The sequence below is a fragment of the Heterocephalus glaber genome, unplaced genomic scaffold, assembly GCF_053883595.1.
Source record: "Heterocephalus glaber isolate CG9 unplaced genomic scaffold, H.glaber_assembly_v1.0 deba00001444, whole genome shotgun sequence".
Lineage (NCBI taxonomy): Eukaryota > Metazoa > Chordata > Mammalia > Rodentia > Bathyergidae > Heterocephalus > Heterocephalus glaber.
In genome coordinates this window covers 31,730,752-31,755,540 of record NW_028258297.1, presented here as the reverse complement: position 1 = coordinate 31,755,540, position 24,789 = coordinate 31,730,752, and the positions used below count along the sequence as shown (strand labels likewise).

At 50.8% G+C, this 24,789-nt stretch overlaps 1 protein-coding gene across 1 annotated transcript in view; it reads right to left on the bottom strand.

Annotated features, from left to right (window-relative positions):
* Positions 1-24,789, bottom strand: part of Cracr2a (calcium release activated channel regulator 2A) — a 77,324-nt gene continuing 52,535 nt past the window's right edge. The window contains exons 13-17 of the mRNA XM_087214205.1: positions 21,254-21,335; positions 21,069-21,183; positions 11,267-11,368; positions 9,253-9,329; positions 1-8,121 (exon numbers count right to left, since the gene is read on the bottom strand). Coding sequence (XP_087070331.1) covers positions 8,037-8,121; positions 9,253-9,329; positions 11,267-11,368; positions 21,069-21,183; positions 21,254-21,335 — 461 coding nt within the window. The 3' untranslated portion in view covers positions 1-8,036. The remainder of the gene's footprint in view (positions 8,122-9,252; positions 9,330-11,266; positions 11,369-21,068; positions 21,184-21,253; positions 21,336-24,789) is intronic.

Here is a 24,789-nt window from a genome sequence, read left to right as displayed (position 1 = left end):
TCCCTTCTCCCTGGCCTCCCTAAAGCAGCATGTTGGGGAGCGCACCCCCAGCAGGCAGTCTGACCCACTGCTCAGAGTTGCTGAGACCAAGTCCACTGGGATAAACTTCAGTCCTAGGTTCTGTGTCCCCTGGTCCTGACCCCGCTCCCCGAGCCTCTCAGCACCAGCTCAGAGCTGGTCAGTCTTCCCTGTGCAGAGCCCTGGTTCCCTCCCTCTCTTCACCACAGATGATCACAGTGCAAATCTCTGCAAGGCCAGGATGTCCGAGGACTTCTTAATGTATTTCTTGACACAGTCAAAATGACAGAATTGCAGGAACAACAAAAGACTTTCATCACTTGGTTCCCTGCCACACACTCATATCTGCTCTGGGGCCTGGGTGGCACTCCTGTTGGCATTCAGGACATGAAGATTCTGTTCCACAGGGGCTTGGAGTGGCATGGGGCCAACTTGCCAAGAGCATGGATGGGATGAGCAGAGGGAGTGCCAGGAGAGAGAGCAGAGCTGGCTGCCCCAAGTGTCCTGCAGCTCCCAGGCTACAGGCTAGGCCAGGTTGTCTCCTCCCAGCTCCCCCATACCTGGACAGAACACAAGGCCAGCTCGGAGCATCTTAATTGCTGGGGATGGAAGAGAACCAATCTTTCCTTCTTTCACAAAACATGAATATTTGTGTGAATTTCCCTTTTATTGCAATACAATATGCATATGTTATAACTTTAACCATTTACAAACTTACAAGTGCATTCATGACACCATGTGCAGCCAGCCATGCCCACGACCATCTGTCTCCGTAACTTCACCATCCCAAGGTGGAAGTTTCTATGAACTGCATATGTAAAGGTGGGGCAGTGAAGAATGTACGACCTAATGTCTTCACTGGACAGTAAATTGGTGCATCTACCCACTCAGTGTCTATTCTGTATCAGGCCATGTGCCATATTGTAGATGCGAGAATGGAGACTTGAGCTTTGCTGGCCTGTGTGACATGCGCTTCAAGTCATGGTGAAAAGAAAGCATGAAAGTCTCTAACTTGAAGGAATGCAATTTTACTTATTCTCCTTCCACAGGGAAACGGGAGGAGCTTGTACCTGTGGCCCTAGCTTCTCTGTTACTGAGCAGTGTAGATTCTCTCTCTATCCTACCAGGCTTAGTTTGGTCTCCTGCATGGGGAGACATGAGGCACTGATAGCTATCATTTGTTCTGTGCCTGCAGTAAACTCAGCTCCTTCTCTGAGGTCCCCCGCAGTGAGGGTAAGGTTGGGAGTGCTCCTGTATAGATGAGGAATTGGGCTCAGACACCGGGTCTGGGTTTTGTCCAAAGCCACACAACCTGTATGCAGGTCCTTATTCTGAGCAGGCCTTTAGGGGCCAGAGAAAGCTTTTGGGAGAGGCACAGGGAGGTAGAGACAGCTAGTCCCGCACCAAGAACAAAGAGAAATGGGCAAGGAAACATCTTCTGCACAGAGGCAGGGAGCCCAAGACAACTGAGTGCTGAACAGCCTGCGGGTAATGACTGCCACTGGGAGCAGCTGGGAGGCTGCGGGGAGGGGTGAGACAGGAGGCTCCCCAGTGTGGTGCTCTGGAAGCCAGAAGCAGCACCTCATTTGAACCAGTGAAGCAAACCCATGGGGCTGCCCAGGACACAGGGCACAGTGCTCCAGCCTCTGGGACCTGGGCTCCAGTGGAGCAGTTCTCCCAGGGGTGGGCCTTCTTCTCCAGAAATGGTGCTCGGCCACAACTGCTCATATAAGGCAAACATGCTCGCCAGGCCCTGAGCCAAACAGGAAGCCACACTCGTTAGAGCCCTCTGGGCAGTGTGCAGGGATTAGCAACCACAGAGCAGTGCTGTGCACACCATTACAGCAACCTGGGGGGCCAGGACTATGCCAGGTACTTAACCTAGTGCTGCACCTGCTCAGCGAATCCCACCAACAGAATCATGTTTCCCAAATTCATTCTGAGCTCACAGCCACATATTTCAATTTTTGTTTCCAAGCCAAAGAAATGGTCCCATTCTCTCTGTCTGTGTTCTTCTGCCATTTCTGCTTAATAGGCAGTCTTTTATGGGTAGTACTCATTTTTATAGGTCAGATGGATCCAGCTATAATTCATTATGATAACCCAAGCCACACTGGTTCTAGGAGTCCTTATTTGTAGGAAGAAGAGCCTCCTGGTGCGATGACAAGGTCCTGCAAACACCACCTCTGAATCTGAGCCAAAGCCTCGATGAGGTCCCAGCTTGGAACAAGGGTCAGCTCTTGGGCCTGACTCAGGCCTGGGTGCAGGATGATAAATGACACAACCTTGTCTGAGTGCCTCAGTTCCACATGGCTTTCAGGTCCTCTGCCAAGCACTGCCTTGCATGGCCTCCCAGGCCCCACCCTCCCAGCAGGGTTCTTCTAAGTAGGGCACTTTGATTGAATTGGCTCCACTGAATCGTTCTTTGTTATTGCTGTTGCTGGTGATTAATGTGTGTATTAATAGAAACACCAACAGAGGTAGGAAAAGGAATGGGAAGTTCACACGGTACTTCTGTCCTGTCAGCCACGCCTCTTCAGGAGGGAGGGAATGACCTGGAAGGTCAAGTCCTGTGGGTTCTGAGGGAGCCTGGCTGGAGTCTGCAGCCTCTGCATTCCCAGGAGGAGTGGTGGTGGGACCCCATGGGTGAGTCCCTGATGCCAGGCTGGGGTTTGGTCCCAGCCAACAGCACAGGCCACTTGGGTCTTGGGTTTTTCCTGCAGGTGTACTACAATTTCATTATTTAGGAGTAAACTGCCTTTTACTTTTCAAGCTTCAGATCCAATTTGCAGCCTTCCCATGTGCAGGATGTCTGGATTCTTGGGAGCCCTGTGTAATGGTGTCTGGCCTCCCCTCCCCAAGGGGCTGAGCACCTCCTTGGGCACCTCAACTTCACTGGGCCACCCAGAAGCATCTCAGTCTCTGTCATGGCTGTGTCTAGATGTCCCGCCAAAGCCTCATGCCATCATAGATGGTGCTTTTTCTGAGACTGATTCATGGTGCAGTGCTAGGCTCAAGGGCACTAGGACTAAGGGTGTGAGTGCTACCCACACTAAGTAGTCTGCATAAAATAAAAGGGCAGAAAGATGCTGTTGAGGCCCCTTCCCATGTTGCTTTGCTGTCTCCTGCTGCCATGAACTGATGCCCCTCTACCATGTGCCATTCTGCCTCAGAGCCAGCCGGTTTTGGACTGAAACCTCCACAGATTTGGGGAGGAGGCTGGAGGTGGAGCTAAGGAAGGAGACCAACTCCTAGCTGTGTTGTGTAGAGTATAAGAAGGGAAGCAGGCACTGGCCAGCTGAATACCTAGTACAGACCTGTATTTTAAATACATCCAAAGATTTGAAGGAAGCCATATTTAAAGAACTAGAAGAAAGGATGAGAATAGTCTTGCAAAAAATAGACTATTAATAAGACTACAAAATTATAATGAAGAACCTAGAAAATCCTGGAGTTGAAGGTACAATAAATAATGGAATTGAAAAATTCACTAATATTTACAGAAAATTCATATTTGACCAGAGAAGAATCAGTGAACTTGAAAGTAGGCCCATTGGCCTCAGATGAGGAACACAAAGGAAAATGAGTAACAATAATGAGCAGAGCCTCAGAGGCCAGGAGGACACCATTAAGAATGTCAACAATGCATAATGAGAGTCCCAAAAGGAAAGGAAAGAGAGAATATGGTAGAGAGAATATTTGAAAAAATAATGACAAAAATCTCCCTGAACTTGATGAGACTATTAATCTACCCACCCAAGAAGCTCAACACACTCCAAGTGGGATAAATGCAAAAGAGATCCGTGGCTGGAAACATCAAAACCAAACTGCTGAAAGCCAAGCACAAAGAGAGAAGCAATCCATTACATACAAGTGACTCTCAATAAGACTAACAGTTAATTTCACGACAGAAACCAGGGAGGCCAGAAACATTGGGATGTATAGTCAAAATGCTGGAAAGAGAGGTCAACCAAAAAAGACTATAGCTAGCAAAAAATATTCTTGAGAAATGTAAGATAAATTAAGACATTCCCACATATATAAAAACTGAGAGAGTTTATCTGTAGCAGGTCTGCCCTTGCTATGGATTTTATCTAGATGTCCTCTCAAAGTCTCATGTGCTCATAGGTGGGACTTTTCATGGGCACATGATACTGAGATTAAGGATGTGTGGTACTGAATTAGTCCACTAATTGACTTATCATAGTTCTAGGTGTGGATCATGAGGAGCCCCACCCTTGGTGTGGGTGTGGGGCAGTGCCACCCAAAAGGCTTGTAGCCTGGATGGGATAAAAGGGAAAGGGAGGCTTACTGCTTCACTGGTTTGCTGCTTTCTGCCTACCCTGCCATGGACTGTTTCTTCTCTGTGATCCCCCTCTGTCAAGCCACCCTGCCTTGGAGCCAGCTGGCTGTGGTCTGAAACCTCCACAAACTGTGAGGTGAAACAAACCTTTCCTCCTTTAACTTGTGGATATCAGGTATCGTATCTCAATGATGAGAAAAGTAACTGTCTGACAGCCCTGAAAGAAATAATAAAAAGAGCCAGTCCTTCAGGCTGAGATGAAAAGCCACAAGGTAATAATTGGAGTTGAAATGCAGACATAAAGAGCAATGGCTAAAGAATTGTGTGGTCAAGCATAAAAGATAGTATAATTTTTTTGTTAAAACTCCTTTGTTCTCTATGGTTAAAAGATGACTGCATGAAACAGTAATTACAAATCTGTGTTGATAGGCTCAGAATGTGTGAAGATGTAATTTGTGACAATAACAACATAAGGGAAGAAGAATGAAATCATACAGGAGGAACATTTTTGTATATTATTGAAAATAAGTTGCTATTAATCCACACAGATTGTTAGTAAATTGAGATATTAAATGGTGATCCTGAGATATTAATGGTGATCCTGGCAACCACCAAGAAAACAGGCAAAACATGTTCAGTAAGTAAAATAAGAGAATTAAAATGGTTCACTAGAAATATCTATTTAATACAAAAGAAGACAGTAATGTAAGAATAGAGGAATAAGGATGGTGTATAGAAAATAAACAGCCAAACAGCAGACATAAATCCTACTTTATCAATTGTATTACATGCAAACAAATCAAGCATTCCAATTAAAAGAGAAATTGGAAAAACAAGTTTTAAAAAATGATCTAACTATGCTGTCTAAAACAGACTCAATTTAGTTTCAAAGTCACAAATTGATTGGAACTAAAAGAATATAAAAGATACACTATGGAAATAGCAGAAAAAGTGGCTCTGGTAATACAAGACAGAATGGGCATTAAAACAAAAATTGTTCCTACAGACAAAGGAGGACACTACCTAATGACAAAAGGCCAAGACATCCCAAAGACTTCACAGTTACAAGTGTATTTCAATGCAGCAAGAGTCCCTAAATGCATGAAGCAAACAAAGGTCTCTGACAGAGGAGAGGAGAGAGCTCTGTCTTAAATATGTGACCTCCATGACCATTCTAGTGCTTAATATTTCACTCCTGTGGACTTGTGCACTTGGGTTAGTTTTGCCTCCCTCAGAGTTCTTTGTTAACATACAAATACAGCCCTGGAGCCACATTAGTGAGAGTAGCGCTGCTGAGATTAGTCTAGCATCCTTCTGAACAGTGGTTTCTTGGGATAAGAACACAGGTTCCAGGCGTTTGTGATGGAGCACCTAGGTATCCTGGAGTGGACCCAGGGGGAGAGCAGGAAGCCCAAGACTGAAGAAGAGGACAAGAATACAGAACAGGAGAGGGAGAGCTGGGGTGTCACGGGGAACAGAAGACCCTAACAAGACTGAAGGGAAACCCATGCGAGATGTGAGCAGAGCACCAGGCTTTGATTTGGTGCTGGAGGTCTTGAACTGGCAGCGCAGGGCTGAAGGCAGCAGCAGACCCCGAAAAGGGCATAAGGAGCCATGCTGGGGGAGCAGGGGTATGGGCCAGCTAGGGGCAAGAGTGTTGGCCGCGCACAGGTAAATACCAAGGTTGGCCTCAGGTCTGAGCTGCTGTGTGCGTCCTGGTCAAGGTTGGTGGAGGTCCTCCTACCCCTCCTTCTCTGCCAGGCCTCGGAAGAGTGGTGGCATTGACCCCATGCCAGAAGACTGGCAGCAGGGTTGTCCCACCTACCTGCAAGCCCTTGAAGGCACTTTTTATAAATGAGAAAAATGCAACCTGGGGTGGGGACAAGGCATGGGAGATAAAGTCATCTGCGGACGTAGGGAGCCTCAGGTGGAGTCTGCTTACCCACAATACCAGTCCAATACCAGTTCCTTCTCTGGGTCTGGCCAGCAGAGGAGCCAATCTATTCTCTGACCACCCTGTCCTCCACTTACCCTACACACACACACACACACACACACACACTGCCTGCCCAGCCTCTAAGGCCATCACCACCACCCTTCCCTCAAGACAGGAGCTTCTTGAAAGTTCTCTCCAAACTTGGACAGGGATCTGGGGTCAGTCAATGAAGGAAAATGAATATGCCACCATAAGCATCTGAGCAGGAAGTTCCTGAGCTTCAAATAGCCCACCGCCTGCTGTGGTGGTGAGGCAGGGCCCTGGAGGGAGCACCTCCAGACCTCCAGACACTCGTGCCCTCTGCAAGTGTCAGGGGGAGACTAGGGGGAGAGATTTGCAAAAAGGAGGTCGCCTCTGGCTCAGTGACCCACCAAGGCGACTCTTTTGGGTCTGGGAGGAGGGGGGGTAGACCCTTGGGACTCCCGCGTGTGGGATGTCTTTGGCCAGCTACTGGGGGCTTGACCCTGGGACACTTCCTGCCGTCTTCCCTCAGTGTGCACCACACTGGGGTCTGGACCACCCACCTTCTGGGGGGCACCTGGGCCTGCAGTCCTGGACTTGCAATTGGCAGAGGTCTTGTGATCTTTCCATCCGACCTCCTGCCCAGGACAACGAACGCACTTGCTGCACCCGATGCCCTCCCGTGATCCCTGGAGAATGCCAGTGCCTGAGAAAGCTCCCCAGTGGAAGGAATCTCATGGCGACCCAGGCCTTTCCCTCCCTTCCAGCAGCCTGTGACAAAGCCAGCAGCTACACTCTAGTCCCTTCTCAAACACCACCAAAATGCCAACTTACAGCCACATTAGAGAAAAGTACACCATCCTGGAGAAAGAAAAATAGAGGAAAATGCAGTCGGTAACTGAGGCCCTCATGCTGGGCCACACTGCCTGCGTATCAGTCCACCGTAATCATCACGCGTGATCCTTCCAGAGCTATTCTGAGGCACGTTTGAAACATGGCTTTACACAGCTGTCTGTACCTTCCTTATACCCTCTAGAGATGCCGCTCCCTTAGCAGCAGATGGTTTCTACTCTTGTTTTCTTTCCATCTCTTAGTCAGAGTTAGGAAGAAAGCTGACTCCCTAGCTCCAGACATGGCTTGCCTTGGAGTCAGGGTGGTCACTGCAGATGGGCAGGAAAGGCTGTGGGTTCTCTGGGAGGCTCAGCTCTAGAGACCCAGAGGGGGAACCTGTGGGCCCAGTGACCATCAGAAGACTGCCCTGAGGCTGGGATGGGGGGCAGAGCCCCTAGGCAGAGATGCACTGCTTTCCACAACTCGGGTCTCTCAAGATCCACAGAGTGTGTGCCAAGAGTAGAGAGCAGGGGTCAAAGCAAGAAGAGCAGCTCTGGCTTCACCCGAGTGGTGCATCTTCGGCCTCCAGGAAGGAGCAAGGTGGTGCCCCACAGTTGCCATGGCAACCGCAGCACAGAGGCTCCTAAGGGCCCAGGGAGGAGGAAGGTGGAGAAGGCACATGACAGCTTTTCTGGAAAAGCCCATCTGTTTCTTTCCCCCAGGAAACCAAGCTGGAGGGGACAAGGGAATGGGCACTTGGGGTCCAGGAGAGATGCATGGGAGCCGCACTGCCGACCCAATGACGTCCCTCCTGGAGGAGGCGAATCACCAACAAAGACAGAGTCTGGGCAGGACTTGGCGCGGCTGCAGCACGGAGCCCATCTGCAGGCCCACGCTGCCCTACAGCCAGTCCTCAGAGGCCCCCCGTCATCCGCAGCAGGGTTTCTTCTTGGTGGGACGGCCCACCTGAATGGTGTCCTCCCTCACCGTGTCTTCCTGTTCCTTGAGGAACCTGGGAGAGGGGAAGGCCCTTGTCAGTGTGGAGAATCTTCCAGGCTCAGGAGCCGGGCCCCTGGGGACAGGCCACCCTCGGGATGCAGACAGCACTGACGGAGTGTGAGCAGTGCTGAGCCTCTCCCCAGGCAATGCAGGGTGGGACTAACTACGCCAGAGCTTAGTCCACCTCCACCGAGACTCCTCAACAAGGTGCTGACACAGGGCCTGACTGCACTCTGGCCTCTGCCCCTCGAGGCCCAGCATTCACCATCACAGGGCACGCTTCTGGCTTTGTCCCTCACCAGTGAGCGGCTGGAGCAGAGAGGCTCTGCCCGTGTCCCACGTTCTACCCCGTTTCTGACACACAGGCTCGTGACACTGGCTTATTCATTGCTAACTTCACAGAAGGGCTGAGCCACTTGCCCACGGACTCAGATTAAATGTAGGAGGTGAGGGATTTAAAACAGTGGTAAGTGCCTTATCCTCCTTTATGTTTCCATAGCACTTCAGCATATGCCTCCCCTCTGATCTGCACACGCACCTGATCGGGCAGGAAAGGTCAGCATGGTGTTCCGACAGGACCAGCAGCTCTCTGAGTCTGTGCGAGAGAGAAGCCTAGGCCTTTCCCCTGAGCCTGACCTCTCCACTGCACACGACTGTTCTCCTTTCTGCATTTTTGGTTAGACAGGGTCTTAAGAAACGAGTCCTTCTGTGTGACCAGCTCTTCCAGCATCACAACTGGGGGGACCTCTCACTGGCCCTCCGTCCTAGCCCCACCCTTTCTGGCTGCTCCCCCTTCTCAGGAAGAACCACGCCTGTTCCCAGCTGGCTGCCTGCGAATCCCTGCTAAGATCCTCGATAGTGTTGAGGGACCTCAGAGCACCTTTCCCGGGGCCCCTGCACAAAGTCACCTATAAGACTCAGAGAGGAGGGAGCTCCCGTATCTCCTGCCATGCAGGAGGGTGCCTCTGATGGCTGAAATCCCACACAGAGGCCTGGGCCGCTGGCCTGGATTCAGAGTGCTGGGCAGATAGGCAGCGGGCCCAGCAGTCCAGTCTGGGCAGAGGGGGCACAGCGCATCCACTGCACCCTCCAGCCCTCAGCTGGGCTCAGCTCATCCCCTGGCCTTCTGCACGTGCCTCCTTACCTGGCTAGGTGGAGCAGGGACTCTATGGTGTTGTGACCAGAACAGGCGCTGCACTCATAGAAGATCAGATCGTGCTCCTAGAATCAGAGAACAGGAGCTAGGAGGAGGGTGTTGGGGAGCTAGAGGCAGCTGGGGGTGCCCTGACCACCTCTTCCTAAGCCCTCATCTCCTCTCGCAGACCCTTGAACTCCTCAGCCTGTCCTTACCCGGGCCCCAGCTGGTTTCTGGCTCCTCAGCTCCCTGTCTGCTGCTGTCTGTGAGCATCCCCAGGTGAGCTGCGATTGTGAAACGCCCTGCACAGCCTGACCGGCCCACACTGGCCCCTCTCCCTTGCAGGAACGCACACACTCCTTTCCATCTCGGCAGCCTTGGGACCACGGCGGGATGCAAAGACCAGCGCAGGCGTATTCTTCCCACTTCCCAGATGGAACCAGGCTAGTGCCCCATGTGGCTGACCCCCAGTCAGGGTCCCACAGTGACTGCATGGCAGGGTGTGCAGTGCTGAGCTCTGCCCGGGACACTGGGCTTCCCTGGGCCTGGCAGATGCCGAAGCCCTCCAGTTGGACTCTCCTTCACGCCAGTTAACGAGGCACCCAGCTGCCTGGGCTCAGCGCTGGCGCACAGCACACCTGCCCTCCCTCTCAGGTGGAGGCTGTGCATAGGCCCATGGCCGAGGCTCTTGGAGGTGCATTTATTACCTCCCTCAACACACTGCTCGCTCTACAACAGCAGTGCTGATGGCACTGGCCCCTGCTCTGAGATGCTCTTTCCTCGGGTGGGGACGGGGCCAGCTGAGCGAGGTACTTCAGCGGTTGTGGCTCAAACCCTGGCTTGCAATCCAGCTGTCCCCATGCACAGCCACGGCCCCACCCACCTCTGCCCCTTTGCCTCCCGATGTGCACGCTCAGGGTCAGTCTGTCAGAGACTTCCCAGGCGGCTAGGGGCAGGAGGGCACAGGACCCACAGTGAGACACAGAGCTGCTCCCACTGCTGGTGAGCTGTGTGACCAACCAAGTGAGTCACTCAGCTACATCTCAGTGCTCTTCTCATGGACTGAAAATAGAACCAAAGAAAAGAAGGTGGGATAATAATGATAGCATAGGTCTACATTTCCTCAGCTAAATCTTTGGATCTACATGTCTTTTGGGAGTCAGAATTTTTTGAAATGTAGAAAGGCAACACACGTGTTATGTACTATGTATCATGCAATACCCTCAGAGGGTCTGGAGCGACCCCCTATAATGGAACACATTCATGCTTCTTCAGTGACACTTGAATATTTACTCAGAATGTCGGTAAGACCACACAGCCTTCTGTCAGTTCTGGTCAAACTTTCCTGCTGAATGATATGTACAAGAACCATTCACCCTTCGGGGTATTTGGGTCTTGGACTGCAGACCCCCCCCCCCCGCGACCTTCCGCAGACACCTGGCAGGCAGGCCCCCTTCATCCTTTCTCCTTGAAACTCACCATCTGTGACCTCTTCTGGGACCGATGAGCCCAGCTTCCTGTGTAGGGTGAATGCAGCGAGAGCTGCAGAACTACAGGGCTGGTGAGCACCCGCCCTCCCAGACACAGTCCGGTGGAAGAGAAGCCCAAGGCAAGCCTCGTCTCATTGCCTGTTTTCTGCAAAGCCCTACTGCTCTGCTCTTGGCCAGAGGCGCCTGCTTATTTCAATGGCAGGCTTTCCAGAGCCTCCCCTGAGTTTATCTTGAGTTCACACCTGCAAAGCACTGTCTTGGTGGAAACAATGATTCTCTAGCATAGTGGCCCTGTGGGTACTGAGTTTTTCATTCTTGGATGTAATCAAATGCAAAAATCAAAAGCTGAAATACATAACCTCTTACTGTGTTAGAGTAAATACTCCCCCCGCCCAAGACACAAAGTTTAGGGTATTCCCCGCACCTCGTGGTTCCCAGCCAGTGCGCTCGTGTGACCTGTGGCATTCTTCATGCACAGGAGCCAGGGCTGCCGGGGTTCCCACGTCCAGACAGAAAGAAAGGCTGGAGCTTACCTTGGCCAGCTGCTCCCCCAGGCCCTGGGGGACTTCCCGCTCCTTCTCATTGTCAAGTTTATTTCCCAGCAGCAGAACAGGAACGTGGTCTCCTACAGCCTCCTGCAGAACAGATAGTGTGCCAGCTGAGGAATCCTCCACGGGGACAGCCCAGAGGGCAGGCACAACACCAGGCTGCAGTGGTAAGGTCTGGTTTGCGAGCGCCCTGCTGGCACACAGTGGGGAGAGCCGTCCCTCTGAGAGACGCACTTCCGCATGGTGCCAGAGGGCTCTGGCTGCCTCCCCGTCCCGGTCTGCAATCTGCCTCATTCTTGGATGGAATTGGCAGTGCCCAGGTGTTCTGGGGTGGACAGTGGGGGGACAATGGACACTGATGGACACTGAGTTCTCTTCTAGGGCTCACAGTGCCTCCTGCGGCGTCCGCAGTGACCATGCTGGGAATGAACCAAAGGAAACCAGCCTGGTCTGGAGCTCCTCTGCAGAATGCTTGGGTCAGAGTGGTCTCTCAGAGCCTCGTACTGGCACATGGGCTCCCCGAGGGCTGGATCCAGGCTGGCTCGCCATGTGGCGCTCACAGACCTCCACAACGGGCTGTGGAGGGCCTGGCTGGAGGGGGCGCCGCAGACCGGGCCGCGGGGCGCCACTCTGGAGACCCAGGAGGCCGCAGCCACCGCCCTGGCTGGGTCAGGGGCCACAGGCTCCCTCATGGCCTGGGTTCTGTTTACTCCTGCTCTGCTGGGACGCTGGGACGCACCGGCCAGGGGCGTGTCCTGCAGTCTCCGCCCCTTTCCAGAAAGGGGCCACAGCGGGTGCCTCTCCTGGAGGGGAACAGAGGGTCCAGGATGGCAGCTATTCAGCGTGTAAATATGGTAATGGTCACATTGAGGAAGCCTGTTCTTTTTACTTTGTGAAATATTTAATTAGGGGCTCTTAATCATAATTTGGTAACTAGTAGTTATTCATTGTAGCTACATGTTTTACTAAATAGAAAGGCTGTGGAATACCGGAACCTACAGCAGTTAGTTTACCAATACTTTAGCTACTTTACCTCAGCACTTCAGATGAATGTCTAAAGTCCACCTGACAGGAACACCTATTTTAATTAAAACCTCAATATTTCCTTAATCTGTACATTCATTTTTATTGCAATTCAGTAGTAGAAAAAAATTCTCAACTACTAAACGAAAATATTAGGTTCAGAGAACTCAAAAGAACATTCAACAACAAACCATTAAGCTATGAGGCCCATCAGCATACAGGTCCACAATTCCCCAGCCTTTTCATCTGGATTCCTATCTCTTATGGACTCACTGCTACCTAGCATCTTACTAAACAGAGCTCTCTAAAAACGGCATCCCTTGCTAAGATGGTAACTAATGTTCTTAAGGATGACTTGAAGCCCTACAAGATCTTACAGTGCACTCGGGCCTCCTGACAACAGATTAAATAACACGCACTTCAGTTAAGGTGGAAAGCAGACGGCAGGTAAAAACCCCACCGCTGCGGCTCCCTATTGGCCAGAGCATTAGCTAATGGGTGTCTTCCCATTCTCTGAAGTGACTGGATACTTGTGCAAAGAGTTTTTCACAGAAAAGGAAGAAAAGAGGAGGAAGCAGGGAACTAGGCCAAAGGCTTGCTGTTTAGAGCACATGAGGAAGATATATTTGTACACTGATGTGTGAGAAATGACTAAGGCTTGTGGGATTTCTTGATATGGAAACTCTGAAAATATGAGCATCAGACTCGAAATCTCAGGATAGAATTTTGACCAGATTTTGTTGTCACTTGGAAGGGGCAATGGCTGTGCTTCCTCCCTGCGAAGGGGACGGCAGATTCTGAGAGCTGAAAGGGATGGGTGGGGCTTGCGGCACAGTCCACCATCAGGGCCTGCACCTCGCAGCAGCAGCACCGCCTTTCAGGAAAAGGGGCAGCCTTTGACTTTCTTTTAAAAGTCATTCCTAGATATAAAAATAAAATAGAGCAGGAGAAAGCAAAGCACCTGGCATGAACTAAGATTTCTGTTTTTGTGTAGTTCCTGTCCTGCACGACCACTCCAGGCAATGCGCTTCCTCTCTGTGGGGCTGGCCTGCCATGGACAAAGAAGAATGAGGCCTGTTTCCAAAAGATGGCAAAAATGAAAGAGAACACACATAAGGCCAGAGGATGTGCTTCCTGTCACAGGAAGCTGGTCATCAGCACCCTGGCCCAAGGCCAGCCCCTGGCATGGGGCAGAGAGATGGGCTACATAGGCGTGAGGGTCCCAGGGATCCCTCCAACTCTGAAAGTCTTGAACAGTCTGCCTGAACTTACACCTTCCCCTTCCATTACTAGGTCTCGTCCACCTGGCAGAGGAGGTTCCTGACAGCCCACTAGGTGACACACACGTCCCCTCTTTATGCAGTGCTGCAGATGGCACCATGGCCTCTTGCACGCAAGGCAGGTGCTCCACCACCAAGCCACACCGCACGTATGGCACTTCCTTTTAAGAGTACAAGCCTCAGATCCACTGTTAATACTGGTACAGGTTATTGTCATAGGTGAGCATCCCAGGGGTGTGATGGACCGGAACAACATGCGACCACTTCTTACCAGACGTGGGTGCTCTGGCTCTGCGACCATCTGTCCACGAGACTCATCTGATTGCTCTTCTCCAGTTCCCTAACTCCTGAGCTTAAAGCAGGCTTCTAGAGCTGTTTTCTCTTCTGGGACCTTTTGACAGAGAACCCTCCCTACACCTTCTATCATCTTAGTTGCCTTTTCCTGAACTTGAGCTTGTTGGAAGTCAGAGTTATTGAAATTCTAAAGATTACCCATCTCTGACTTTAAATAACTAGAGCTGTCAGCTTAGAGCTGGCGATTGGCATTCAGCTCAGGAAGTGCAGCTGTTAGGCTGGGTTAGTTGTAGGGTGTGTGTGTGTGTGTGTGTGTGCGTGTGTGTTAATATCTATTTGCTGAGAGGCATGAAAAAGCACTTAGCTGAGATAGTGCTGCTATTTCTCTGGAGCGAGAACAAAAATTTTCTCAGCATATTAAAGCATGCCGTTATGCTAAGAAAAAAATGACTGCAAAATTATATCTTGGGGGTTTCCATATTTATCCACCCCCTGGACTATGAGTCAAAACAAGATTTATTTGTGCAGTGTGTTTCAAAGTGCCAGCACTTCAAGCTCAACTTGGAACGTGGGAAAAAAATCAAGCTGCTATTTTTTGCTTTGTGCTGTACATTGTCACCAAGGACAAAGATCACAGAATGAGATTTAGCTAGCAGCACGGGGAGGGGAGGGGGCGAGTGGGCCAGAGCCCCTTGAGCTGCTCAGCTTTGAGACTAAAGCAAGAAGGACTGAAGAGAAAATGACACCTGTTTCTCAGCAGGAGATTTCAGCCATGGGCCATGTGGCAGGACAGAAGCACAGGGCAGAGGCAGAGCCCTGGATTCCAGCTCTGGCCATGCTGCTGACCAGTGGTGGGCACCTTTGGACAGGCCACTTCCTCTCCATGGAGCTCAGTTTTCTCACCTAGTGAAAAGGGTTCACATAAAATTAATCTCCAGTTTTTCCTCCAGCTCAGAGACTGGTCTGTGTGGCTTGACCATCTTGTTGTATTCTGGTCCCTTGGCTTGTAGGCCTAATGATACAGTGCTATCAGAAGGACACAAAAGATCGAAATGAGAACTTCAACATCCAGGACTGCAGACCTCAGGGCCAACAACCTGGATTCGGGGGAAATACAAGTCTATATAGGCTTGGGACCATTCTATTATCTGTGCCTGACATAGGGCCCCAAGTCTTCAGATGTCTGTTTGTGTCATGGTCTCAGTGTGGGGCTCCCAGAGCCTGGCCAGTTTCTTCTCCAAAGGGGAATGGCCAGACCAGCTCTAGCCAGTGGTGAGGAGAAGTGGGTGGGGTGCAGCGCTGGTAGGATGACTGACCGCTCTGACTTCCTGTTAGCACACAGAGGCTCAGCACAGGTGTGCTCTTCTGCAGAAGGCCTGGCAGTGAAGCTGGTGATGTGGCACGAGGACTGGGCAGGCGTGGGTAGACCAGGCCCGAGGGCAGGACCCTCCCACCCATCAGACAGGGCAAATGTGATGATTGGAGTTGAGTCTGTTCCCCAAGGGTTGGCCTGGTTCTCAACATGGTGATGTTGAGAGATGCAACCTCCACAAGGGGAGGCTAGGGGAGGCCCATAGGTTATTGGGAGTTTCCTTCAGAAGGATTAAGGTGGTTCTCCTGGGACCTGGCTTATTTTTTGGGGGAGAGTAAGCCAGCCCCTCCCATCTCGGCAGCTTCTGGTTCGGTGCTGTGATCTCGTCCTCACATGTCCTTCTTCCAGGGTGGGATCTGCCATACTGTAGCACAGCCAAGAGGGCTCCTGTGCCCTTGATTCTCCTATACCGTGAGTGAAGTTAACTTTCCTCCGTAAGTAGCATTCCTTGTATTATAAATTTGGCCGCAGTAACTAAGGACAAACACTGCAGGTGGCCTCTTGCATGGAATGACCTTGGTTCCCTTTGAGCTGGAGGGACCTTCAAGGGTCTCCTCATTCACACACTCCTGCTCTATCCAGGCCCCCTGAGAGAGTCCAGTTCCAGAAGGAGCCTTTAAGTGTTTGCTCCACTTGCTCCTAGTATGATTAGCCAAAGTTCAGTGGGCAGGAAATGGCTGAGTTGGCATGGTGAGAACTTCCTTTCCAGGGGACTTCACTGCCTCCCCCAGCATCTGTCCCCACCCCCATAACCTCATCCAAGAGTCTCTCCCATGTATGGCAATTTCAGCCCTTTTTTCTAGTGCTGTTTTTCAGGTTGAGGAAAAAAGGGGCACTGAGAACAGCTGGCCACCATTCAGTTAATAATAAGGCTTCAGAACCATGAAGACTATTATTAAAGCTTCCCTTTCACCCTCCTTCCCAGGCGAGGGAGTTGGTAAAGTGCTTGGAACTCTTTGGAAAAATAAGGTGCTCCACAAATATAAAGTACTTATTATTTTCAGTTCCCCTAAGATCAAATTAGATGTCAAGTTTTAATATATCACCTGACACCTCTGATTGCTGGTTGCCAAGGTAGACTGACTTAGCTTTTCAAGAATCAAGAGAATAATTGCATTCCTGATGCCTCTGTTCCACACCTCAACACACATGCGCCATCTGATGCAGCTCCCGAACTTATTCTGGAAACACCATCCCACTGAGCTGAATCCATTTCCCAGTCCTTTAACCGGGTCCCCCAAAGCACCTGGTGAGTGCTGGGCATGTGGGGCAAGCTCAGCAAGTTCCTGGCAAGGGGTCCTGGATGTCTTTCAGAATGACTCAGCCTTGCTACTCATAGGATGGTCCTTGGGTGAGTAGCATGGGCCTCCCCTGAGGATTTGTTAGAAATGCGAAACCTTGGCCCCCACTCCAGATCTGTTGAATCAATCCACATTTAGACAAAGCTCCAAGAGACCTCCAGGTATATGGGAGTTTGAGAAACCCTTAATTGGGGTAGAAACTATGGTGGCTGAGAATCAAAAACACCTGAGGAAATTTAACTTTTTTTCTAGGCCCTGAATCTTCTAATTGGGAGAGAGGGTCTAATTGACATCAATCTTATTCAGGTAATTCTCATGTTTATCCAAGGTCAGAAACATTGTTTGAGAGTTTATACCTTCTGCTACAAATTTACAATAAGAAAAACTCAAACTACAAATTATCTACACTTAGTGTTTCTGTTGAAATATGAAGTGTCCCCTGAAGTTCCCAATTGATCCCTAATGCAGAAGGTACTAACCTCATCAGTGGATTGATCACGATGAGTTCATAGACAAATGGACTGTTAGTAGGAAGCAGGTCACTGAGGATGCGACTTTGAAGGGTATATCTTGTTATCAGCCCTCTCCTCTCCCTGGTCCCTCCTGCTCTCTCTGCTTCCTGGCTGCCATGGGTTAAGCAGCTTTCTTCTGCCACACCCTTCCATCATTCTGCTTCTGCCTTGGAGCCAGCCTCCCATGGACTGAACCCTCCAAAACCATGAGCCTTCAAGTTGTGTATGTCAGGTACTTGGTGCCAGTAAGGAAATGCTGACTAATACACAGATTATTCTGAGTTAGGCATGTATGGATTGACCCCTCTGGGTGCTCCAAGGCTTCCATGGGCATCTTCCCAACCACATGCTGATGGTGCTGTCAGTCTCATTCCCTGAAGGAACAGGCAGACATCCAATGCTTAGTAACAGTTGTTTGTAGTGACTGGACTTATATTCCAAGCTGCAGTGAAATCTGAGATTTCTTCACCTCTACCATCAAGTCCAATCTGATGCTCTATCTCTCTTGATCCCAGATCTGCTGTGCAAACAGGAGACCTAGAAACTATACTCCTAATGATACCAGAGAGCATAGTTCTACAAATTTGTTTCCATCTACCTCCATTATTTCTGGACTGCCTCAACCCAGTTCCAATATATATCACAATTTAGAATGGGAGACAATTAAATGTCTATGGCTAGGAAAAGAATGGGTGGCCTTGGAAAAGTTAGTCCTAATTTCTTCATTTTAGATGAAATTGGTGTGCTAGATTGTACTAAATTGGTAATTTTCACAGGGAAACACTTTTGCCTAGTAAAACTGTACCTGTACCCTCAATATGCACAACTGAAAGAAGCCAAGCAGATCTAATGACAAAAAGAGATGAGCCCCTAGAACTGGGGTCCTTAGACTTTCCCTGCCCCACTCTTGGGGAATATATTCCTGCTTCCAAGGATCCAGGGATAACAGCGTGAAGACTGTGGGCTAAGGGCATCCCCAGTGCCTCTCCTGGTGCTGCCAACAAGAAGGAAGAAAAAGGAAACCAGGAGGGTGAGGAGGAGGGGATGACAGAGTAGGGAAGGGAAAGAAAATCATGCCATAAACTGCAAAGCATAAAGAGGAATTTCCACATTTATCCATACCATTTGCTACCCTTATTAGTCTCGTGCATAGATAATCTGCTATATTTCAAAACTTACAGTTTTAGAGTTGTAAGGGTTTTATGCACAGTAATTTTGAGGAATGATTTGCATTAAGTAAATTTCTGAGTAACCCATGGAGGAGGGATGAGCAGTAGAGAAACAGCCTCTCTAAGATTTGGTGTCCAGACACTGGAATATAGCAATGTGAGGGAGAAGAGAAGGAGAGAAATGGGTCCCTGGGACCCAGGAAGGATCAGCAGTGCAAATTGAAGCCCACGGGGAAAGTGGAGAGGCCTAAATGTAAAAGAAGGAAGTGGCAAGCTGCGATTTCTCCCTAAGCCATGACTCACTGTGTGGGAGGGGCATCTCGAACCTGCAGATGCATAGTGACTGCTGGCAACTCCAGAGGCCTCCATGAAGAAACGCACCAGTGAAACAGAGCAGTGGACTCAGCGGACTGCAGTAGCTGGTGTTTTTAGGTTCAGAATTCCCCAGTAGAGGGCCAGTAGCCATCTTGGAGAGGGCCCAACTGGGCTTGGAACTCAGAGCAACTGACTGACGGCTCCACCTAGTGGCTCCCAGTGTCAGGGTGAGGCTGCCAAATGGCAAGAGGCTAAGAAGCCAAGTTCAGGCCATCAGGAGACACAAGGAGTGATAGAGACTGAACAAATCAGATTCCAGCCTCACAGCCAGAAACCAGCCTGAACTTCAGTGAAACTAAAGGCGCAGGCTTGCTGGGATTATCCACTACCTCACTGTAAAGCTACAGCTGTCTTGCTGGGATTAATCAACATGGATCTGGAATCTGTCTGACCACTTTGTCTACCAGTGACAGCAGAGACATGCTTTCAGTGGACATTTATTTTCTTTTTTCTTTGTATTTTTCTAGATTGTTCTTGTTTTTATATGAGTGGGGAAAAGGTTTCTAGTTTTTAAGTTGTTGTTGTTTTGTTCTTGTTTTTATTTCTTCCTTCTCTCTTTCTCTCTTGTCTTCACCAGTTTCCCACAAGTTTGCATAATCTTCCTCCAGCCTTGCTTCTAATTTCTTCTTCCTCTTTTATTTCTCTATTTTTCCTCCTAACTCCTTATAAATTTTCTCATCTGAGGGTACTGAGGGTTTGTTTACTGTATACAATTTTGTTTTGTTTTAGAATTTGTTATGTAACCATAAATTTAGTTCAAGAAATTAGATAATTTCTACAATTAAATAATGATGCTAATACAACATACCAGAACTTATGGGACACAATGAAAGCAATCCTATGAGGGAAATTTATAGCAGTGAATTCCCATATCAGAAAAACAGAGCGAGCTCAAATAAACAACCTAATGTTGAATCTTAAACTTCTAGAAAAAGAGGAGCAATCAAGCCCAAAGCTTGTACAAGGTGGAAATTATAAAGATCAGAACCAAAAATAGTGCCAAAAACTAAAACTAGAGGTGCCATTTGACCCAGTTATTCTTGTTCTTGTTATCTTCCTGAAAGAATCAACACCATCATGCCACAGAGATATATGCACACCCATGTTTATACCAGCACAGTTTGTAATAGCTAAATCTTGGAAACAGTCCAAATGCCCATCAGATGAATGAATAAAGAAGATGTGGTTTTTTGTTTTTAACACAATTGAGCACTACTCTGCCATGGAGAAGAATAAGCTTGAAACATTTCTAACTAAATGGAGGCACCTTGAGACCATACTCTTAAGTGAAATAAATCAGACACACACATTCAAATATCACATGGTTTCTCTGGTGTGAGAAACCAAAAGTGTAAATAAGGACAAAATGTACAACTGATATTAGAAAATGGGAAGAATATATCCAATTGAGGAATAAGGGAGAGGGGAGGGGGAAAGGAAAGAAGGGACAAGGAAAAAATAGAAGGGAAAATGGAAACAAAGCTTTGGTAAATAAGGTTTTTTTTGGGGGGGGTACCGGGGATCGAACTTGGGTCCTTGAGCTTGCACAGCAGGCAGCAAAACCACTGAGCTAAATCCCTGGCCCCTCTTTGGTATATAAAGAGAAGAAGAGGGGTTGAGGGGAAGGTAGGGGAATGGGAAAAAAAGAAGCAAGATATACCATATACAGGTACAAATGCCCTTTGTTGGATGTTATCATTATGTATATCTGAAATGTAGCAATAAAAAAGAGAAAAAATAGATTACTTACAACATCAATAGGAACTGAGAAAGACCAGGTTATATGAGTGAGCCAACTTCTGTCTGTAGAATAAAATAGCAGTGGCCATTCCAGAGGAGGTGGCACGAGATTTAATGAAAAATCATATGTAACCTATAAAGTGCTATGTGGTCTCAGTCCACTGCCTGTTGCCATAACTGAATACCACAAGCTGACTCGTTTATAAGAACCAGGCTCATCTGGCTCACTGCTCTAAGGCTGGGGAGTTCAAGATTGGACAGCTATATCTGGTGAGGTTCTCTCCACCCTGCAGTGTCCCAGGTGGTGCATGGCACATGGCAAGACAGAACATCCAGCTCAGGCCTCTCTTCCTCCTCTTGTGCAGCCACAGTCCCTCTGGATTGGGGTGCACCCCTTACAGCCTCCTTTCCACACCTCCTAAACACCGTGGTCCGATTAAGTTCCGCACTCTTCATACCTCACGGTGACGGTGACGGTCATAGTTCAACCTGTGTTTCAGCCAGCACTCAGACCACAGCTCTCTGATATCTATGTTTCTCCAGGAAGGCGGGGGCAGCGCCTCTGTACTCACTCCTGACCCCCATACCTCAGCTGGTATGAGGATCTTGCATGCACAAGCAAACACACACCCACCTCGGTGTAGGCCCAGGAAGGTGAGAGCCAGGGGGAGAGGGGCAGGGCAGAAGGTGCGCAGCTGCCAGAAGGGCCAGCTCAGCTCACCTCCACGCTGCTGAGCCACTGCCGGACTGACAGGAACGACTCCTTGGCCGTGAGGTCGTACATGATGATGATGCCGTCAGCCTTCCGGAAGAACTGCTGGGTGATGCAGCGGTACCTGCCCGGGGAGGCACCGTCAGGCCTGAGCGGCCTGCTCCACAGCCCACACCTCAGGGACAGCTCCTCACCTCTCCTGCCCAGCCGTGTCCCACAGCTGCAGGGCCACCTGAGAGCCATCCACATTCACCGTCTTCACTCGGTAATCGATACCTGCAAGGGTGCCAGGCCTGTCATCAGGGCTCCCTGGGCCTCCTGGGCCACGGTTCCATGTCGTGGCAGGCCCAGACAACAGCTGGTTCCATGCCTCCTGGGGGGCACTGTGGGAGGATGTGCAGAGCCCTGGACCCAAGTTCTGGTCCTGCCTCTCACTTACTTGGCATCTCATTCACAGGCTTCACACTGCGGTGCAGCCTGGGCCCTGCTGAGGGACACTGTACAGGTCAAGTCAGATCCCATGAGGAAAAGCCATGTGCTGGTGCAGACGACTGCTGTCCTTCATGGATTCACCTCCTCACAGGGGACGGAAGCAGGGGCAATGACTGGGCCCAGTCTGTCCCCTCCGTCTTGCACTCTCATTCTCCTTCCTCCCTTGTTCTCTCTCTCCTTTTGGTTAAAATCCTTTCAAAGTTCTCCTAATAAAATTCAAACACCCTGGGGGATGGACCATGCTTTAAGACATCCATAAGCCAATCTAAAGGCGTGTGGAATAGGAGGAGGAGGGAGGAGGAAGCATTCACCCTCGCAATGGGTTTGGAACCCTGGCCCATTTCTATGCCACTGCAAGCATCTCTCCAGGGCTATGGCCCTCTCTTCCCCAGAAAGAGGGACAAGCTCAGTGATGGGCATTCTGGACCCCCCAGCGGCCCTCAGAGTACAAGGCCTCTACATGGGTTCTTGGACATGAACATTCCTCTCCCTGTGACTGTAAGAACATTCACGTGAGCAAGATGGATGCTCCAAAAATCTTCTCCCTTTAGATGCCCAGCTGCAGAAGTGCAGGGCATCCCAACCCCTTTCTAAAAGGCCTGTGGAGTCCCTTCCCGGAGGACTCAAGAACAGGACCAGCAAGGGCAAGGGGACAGACAGAGGCAGAGATCAGACAGGTTGGGAAGAGGCAGAAAATGGGAAATGTCACCAGGCTCTGCTGCCTGCCCCCGCCCCTGCTGAAGGGCCAACAGTGGAGGGGGGCGGAGGGTCACCATGTGCAGAGGTCAGGCCCAGCACAGATGCTGGCAGTCCTTTGCCTCAGATACCAAGGCCAGGGATGAGAATGGGCTTGTCTGAGCTGAGGAAGAAGCAGAACGTTCCATGGCTGCAGTGTTTCCATCCACTGTTTCTCCATCTTCAGTGTCCCCGTGACATATGAGGGCTGTCACCTGTACACATGTGCACACATACACACATGCACACACACACTGCACATGCATGCTGGAAGTCCAGGGCCAAGTGCTCCATCAAAACAGAAGACAGCTGACGGTCCCAGTGAGCCTTTCTCCTGGCCGAGGTGGGGGCTTTCCGGCCTGTGCTCTGGGAGGGAAGGGGCTGCCTGCTTCACAGTAGCTACTCAGGAGGAAGCCGGTCATGGCCAGCAGCCTGCAGGGTCTGATCTGAAACCAGCCCAGGGAAAGGCAGGCAGGCAGGGCTGCTCCACTTCCCCAGCTAATCTTGTTGCTGGTGGACAGGGGCACGGTTTGTGGGGAACAGAGCAGGTGGCAGGTGTGGTGCAGGTGCGCACCCTGCTGGGGGAGGCTGGGGCACTCTCTCCAGGCGAGGAAGATGTGTGTGTCCACAGGGCCTGGTGGCATGGTCAGAGAGTGAGGGAGGATGTGGGAGGTGAGGAGAGAGCCACAGCACCTGTGATGGGGGACACAAGAGCCCCAGGGGAGCAGTGTAGAACAACACAGGGCTTTCTGACCACCCCTTCTAGAGGTTTGGGTGTCAGGAACCCAAGCTCTGCATTCTTCTCTCGGACCTGCCGTGGCCCAGCAGTGTGATGTTGAGACGTCTCGTAGACTCCCTCCAAGGGTCCACTTTCCACTCCTGTAAACCGAAGTGAGGTGAAGAGTGAGGGGTAACTGGTGTCCACGATCTTTCATTTGGGTGGGAGCATCAGTCGTCACATCCAGGTGGCACCGGAAGGGTGGTGTGCTGACAGCTGGCGATGGACGCCAGTCGTCCAGAAGGGGGCAGCCCGGCTGCTGCACAGCAGGCTGCGGACGGGTGAGAGGCAGCGGGTATCCTGGACAGGCCGCAGAGGGTGGGACCACTGGTGGCCAATAAAGGATGAGGGACATTCTGTCAAGAGATGCTTTGGAAGAAACCCCGTGGACTCTGGGCTGCGACTTGGAGCGGGGAGGTTGTGACTCAGAGCAAAGCAGCGGAAGAGCACGGAACCTGGAGCCCCAGGTCCTGGGAGTCTAGTTCCTAACCATCAGCCTGATGTGGGTTTTCTCCCTTCCAACAGGATTGCGTGGACCATTTCCAAGCTCCTTTCCAGCTCTGGTGTTCCTTAGGAAGCATCTCTGGACATCGTCCGCCACTCCGGAAGGAGTAGGCGGGGCTTACATGGAGCAGGTAGAGCACTTCCGCTCCCAGCGGGAACAAAGCAGCCTGTACCACACACAGCCGAGTCCTGGTCGCCGTGTCCTCTGGGGACCTGGGAGACAAAGCCCTGGCGATGGAAGGGAGCGGCTGGCCAGGGCCGGCGCTGCGTTGGGAGGCACTGGCCTTAGGGGTCTGGGACTCCTCGGCGAACGCACTTCCTCTGGGAGCCACCGCGGGGGCTGCTTGAGGCCCCTCACGGCTCCGCGACAGGCACAGTGTGGAGGGAAGCTGACGTGTGGCTGCCGGCAGGGTGCTCCAGACGCAGAGCCTTCAGTTTCCATTCCTGAATCATAGGCGCTTCCATAGTGGACGCCCTGGGAAGTGCAAATCTGCTTTCCTCTTTCAGAGCCTTCTTCTCTGGGCCACAAGCTGGAGAAGAGAACGGACCTGCTCCCATTGGCCAGAGGCGCAGCGCTCAGGGCCACACCTGGAGGGTCCACGCATGCCCACCCATGCTGCCTCCCCAGGCCGCCAGTGTCAGTCAGACTGGGGCCTCCAGAGCGGGCCTGGCCACCTTCCCCTCGCAGTGCTCAGTGCCCTAGGCTGGCCCTCGCCCTGGTTCTCAAGGCCAGACCAGGCCCCACTTTTCTGAGTCTGTCCTTCCCTTTGGGGCCCTGAGGCTTTGCTATGGGTAGGGTAGGGTCTCAGTCTGTTGTTAGAGGACACTGGAAGGGGACAGGAGGATGCAGTACAGGAAAAGGCCCAGCAGTAAGAACAGGAACTGTGGCCCATGTGTGGGAGACATGTGGAAAGAGTCAGAGTGGGAGAAGGAAAAGGGAGCCTCCCAGAGTGGGAGGGCATTGAAGTTCATCCAGTGTCTCAGACAGCCTGACGGGGAAGGTGGCCTGGCCTGGAAGCAGTCTTGGGGGACTCAGATCAAAGCCCTCATTCTTCAAATGAAGGAAAACCGAAGCCCAAAGAGAGACTGTGTCATCTTGAGGTCACGTGGCCAATCAGTGGCAGAGCCACAATGGACCCAGGACTTCTGATGTCCCTTGAGGCCTCGGCAGCCTTTCCTGCTGTCACCAACGTCTGCCATCTCCTGAGGCAGACGAGGGTC